Source organism: Triticum aestivum, chromosome 4A, assembly GCF_018294505.1.
Source record: "Triticum aestivum cultivar Chinese Spring chromosome 4A, IWGSC CS RefSeq v2.1, whole genome shotgun sequence".
NCBI lineage: Eukaryota > Viridiplantae > Streptophyta > Magnoliopsida > Poales > Poaceae > Triticum > Triticum aestivum.
The window spans coordinates 690,541,598-690,545,898 of record NC_057803.1 but is presented as its reverse complement, the minus strand read 5'-3'; the positions used below and the strand labels follow the sequence as shown (position 1 = coordinate 690,545,898).

The window sequence follows — 4,301 nt, the reverse complement described above, 5'->3', positions numbered from 1 at the left end:
TTACATTGTTATCCACCTATGCTTGTTGCTACTTCTTCTATTCAGACATGTTAGCACATCAGATAGGTGAAATTCTAAGATGTATTGGAAACACAAGGGAATGGGAGACATCAAGAGAGAAGCACTTTCCTCAGAAAGAACATTGATGGAGTCGTTCCGGCGAATCTTGGGTAGGGGGTCCCAAGCTAGTACTCTAGATAACATAGACGCGAGGTTTTACCTAGGTTCGGACTCTTTCAAAGAGATAATACCCTACGTCCTGCTTTGATTGTGTATTGATTTTGGATGAAGTACATAGTACATGTGTGTCCACCACGAGATTGTTGATGATCTTCCACAAGCTCTACCCCTAGTTTATATAGATATTGTGGGGTCTAGGGTTACAGATAGGTCGGCTACGTATACGGTAGATCGACGTGTAGAAGATATCTAAGTCTCGTATTATGCGCCAAGTCTTCGGAACATTCCTTCCATACGCCATGGGCCTTCAGGACATGGCCCACTAGTACACCGCAATAGGAGTCCTTGGCCCGAGCCACCTTGCCGGGAGACGGCGTGGTGGGTACCCCCTGGTCTGGGACACCACCAAACATGGTCATGAATTTCCAATAGCCGCCGTCATGCTATGTCGTTGGGTTCGGTGCTTGTAACTCTAAATGCATATTCATATGCTCTAGATTCAAGTTCTGGCTATAATATGTGAAATGTGAAATGAATGCCTTACATAAATCACGAGTCCATGATCGAATAATGGAGGATTCTAGAAATTTCCCAAAGCCCAGAATACAATGGCGATCGACAAACTTGAACAGAACCACCCTAAAGATAAACTTTGTGCATGGAGTAGGGGCGGCGCGGCGGCAGCGTGGCTAGGTTTACTGCCCGGTTGGCCACGCGTGGCTCCTTTCATAACAAGCATCGGGGTAAGATGAGTATATATTATCGGATTCCCGTCTTACATATATGAGACCCATGGGTTGTTAATAGACACTCGGCCTACAGTGGCCGCTGTCACAGAGCTTTCAAGGGGTGGGAGGACAGCCACGTGGCGGCTGCTTATGCCGAGCCCCTTGCATAAGCCGAGTGCTTTTCTCACATTATGCCAAGATTTGTGTAGAAACAAAGTTCTTTTTGTGATGTACTCGGCCTGTGTGAAGATAACCCGAGCCACAGCCGGTTGCCATCGGTTTTTTTCAGAGCACTCGGCTTATGGTGTACTACGCCGGGTGGCAGATAATTTACACTTGATTTACGCGTTTAAACACTAGGCAACATGTATTTTTCCCGTAGCGGTACATGTTTATAAGTGTTTGCGTATGTAACGTGTTTTTAAAAAAGTATCCATTTAATGCGACATTACACGTCAACAAAAAATATCCTTTATTCTATCAAGAATGACTAATCTTATCTTGTTATTTCCGTCCTTGTGTTGTTTCAGTACGGAACAGCTGTCGTCGTCTTCATTCTATCGCCGTGTTCCTTTTTTATTAGAAAGCGTAGGCACATTCGTCAGCAGAGCTGCCAATTTTATGTATTCTCTCGGAGAAAGTAAGGTGGATCGATGTTATTCAGCTGGGGGCTGGGGCGCCCTCTCGTAATTACATTCCACAGGACATTCGTGCAGTTGTATAATAGGAGCAGAGACAACATTTGAATCGCCACTTTATATATCCAGTTGGCTTGCAGAAATCAGAAAGAGGTTATATATATGGTAAACATGAAGCACTTGGTTTACTATACCACGCACAATGTTCACGACCTGGCCTGCGAGGAGGCACGCGTGCAGCTCCCTCTTCTGCCACCTGCATGGCGCCGGCAGCGCCATGCTGTACCGCGTGCTGGACGCCGTGACGTCGGTGAAATGCGAGACGCGGCGGGCTCGCAAGCAGATCAAGGTGCTGCAGGCCCTCGACGTCGCCGGGACGCAGCTGTACCACTTCACCACCATCGTCATCGCCGGCATGGGCTTTTTCACGGACGCCTACGACCTGTTCTCCGTCTCCCTGATCGCCGACCTCCTGGGCCACATCTACTACCACTCGGCAGACGGCAAGCTCCCCGGCAATGTCGCGGGCGCTGTCAGCGGCGTGGCGCTCTGCGGCACGGTCCTGGGGCAACTCTTCTTCGGCTGGCTCGGCGACAGGATGGGGCGGAAGCGGATCTACGGCGTCACGCTCAAGCTCATGGTGGTGTGCTCACTCGCGTCCGGCCTCTCCTTCCACAACAAGCCCAAGTGCGTCGTGGCCACGCTGTGCTTCTTCCGCTTCTGGCTTGGCTTCGGCGTCGGCGGCGACTACCCGCTCTCGGCGACCATCATGTCCGAGTATGCCAACAAGAGGACTCGCGGAGCCTTCATAGCAGCTGTCTTCGCTATGCAGGTGTGTAAGTAAAATCATCACAATATTTTTTGGAGCCAGTGCTGCATCTCATTCTTAATCTACAATCTGCTTCTCTTTTCTCTGGTCTAACTCAGCAAAAGATAATATTTTAATCATCCTTACCCTATTATACTTTGTCTGCATAAAGGGTCTTGGAAACCTCGCTGCTGGGGCTGTTGTTCTGGTGCTCTCTGCGAGGTTCAAGAACACGGCCACGTATGAGACTGACCAGCTTGGGCAAGCGGACTACGTGTGGCGCATTGTGCTCATGCTGGGCGCCGTTCCTGCACTCCTCACCTACTACTGGCGCATGAAGATGCCTGAGACGGCGCGCTACACGGCGCTCATCGCCAAGAACCTCAAGCTAGCAGCATCCGACATGGCCACGGTCCTTGACATCGACTTCGTGTCAGACGCGGACGCGGACGCCATCGTGAAGCAGGACGAGTTCGGCCTCTTCTCCATGGAGTTCCTTCACAAGCATGGTCGCCAGCTCCTCTGCACGACTACATGTTGGTTCGTCCTCGACGTTGTCTTCTACTCTCTCAATCTCTTCATGAAGGATATCTTCAACAACATCGGCTGGTTTGGAGACGCGACCATGATGAGCCCTCTCGAGCAGACCTATAAGATAGCTCGCACGCAGGCCATCATCGTGGTCGGCGGTTCCCTGCCAGGTTACTTTCTCACCGTGCTATTCGTCGACCGCATCGGCCGCATCAAGATCCAACTCATGGGGTTCACCATGATGACCATTTTCATGATCGTACTCGCCGCGCCTTACAAGTTTTGGTCCAAACCCAACATGCACATAGGCTTCGCCATCATGTACGCCTTGATCCTCTTCTTCGCAAACTTCGGCCCCAACTCCACCACATTCATCCTGCCCACGGAGATATTCCCGACGCGCCTGCGGTCGACGTGCAACGGCATATCGGCCGCCGGGGGAAAGTGTGGTGCAATCATCGGTGTTCTCTGGTTCCAGTATTCTCATACAAGCATCCGGAGCTCTCTGCTTCTGCTGGCAGGGTGCAACCTGGTTGGAGTCATGTTCACTCTTGCCTTGCCCGAGTCCAAAGGGATGTCACTCGAGGACATCACGGGGGAAATGGAGGAAGACAACGAACCACCAGAAGAATCTAAAACGGTTGCTGAAGCTGAGTTCATCTACAGCGTGGAAATTTCGTAACCAATACTGTCCCTCCCCGTTGATGGTTTTAGTGTCTTCTCGAAATTCATCAAACTTTGAGAACCTGTATCTTTGACATGTTTGGACTTATATATAGTGTTTATTGTGAAATGGGGCTGAACAATGCATATCTATATCTATATCTATCTATACCTACCAATAAAGCAAGGTGTGTTTCTCCAATTTTTTCATCCGTTCGTAAGGTGCGTTTCTCCAATTTTTTCATTCGTTCGTAAGGTGCGTTTCTTCAATTTTTTCATCCATTCATCCATATTATTTTTTAGATTTTTTTAGTATCCGAGGTGGTACTATTTTTTGCACACGCACGTCCAAAATAATAATGACAACTGGCCTCAACCCATCCGAAGCACACAGCCCATGCTCTGTCCCCGATGATGTCGGCCCACCATCTAGCCCGTTTATAAAAACGGATGCCAGAAAATGCCTCTTCTATCCATAATTGAACTCAAGCCCTTTAGTTTAACACACTAGCTTCACGTCCAACTCAACCAGGACCTATGGCGTTAAGAAATCTGGGTAAGCTGATCTATTGAATAGTCGCACATCTCACACACATGGGCCAGCTTCGACCGTCGCTCGTGGCCATTTTTTCACGTCTCTCCCACATGTGTCAGCCCGCTGGTGTAAAGAAAATAGGATATGTTTTTCTTATATAGTACCACCTCGCTCTTTTACACACAATACGACCAATTTATACACGTTGGTGAGTTCAA

General features: G+C 49.2%; 1 protein-coding gene across 1 annotated transcript; it reads left to right on the top strand.

Moving 5' to 3' along the window:
• Nucleotides 1-1,748: 1,748 nt before the first annotated feature.
• Nucleotides 1,749-3,567, top strand: LOC123084292 (putative inorganic phosphate transporter 1-13). Its single transcript, XM_044505972.1, has 2 exons — nt 1,749-2,378; nt 2,527-3,567. Exons 1-2 carry the CDS (start codon nt 1,749-1,751, stop codon nt 3,565-3,567), a joined length of 1,671 nt encoding a protein of 556 aa, XP_044361907.1.
• Nucleotides 3,568-4,301: the final 734 nt, after the last annotated feature.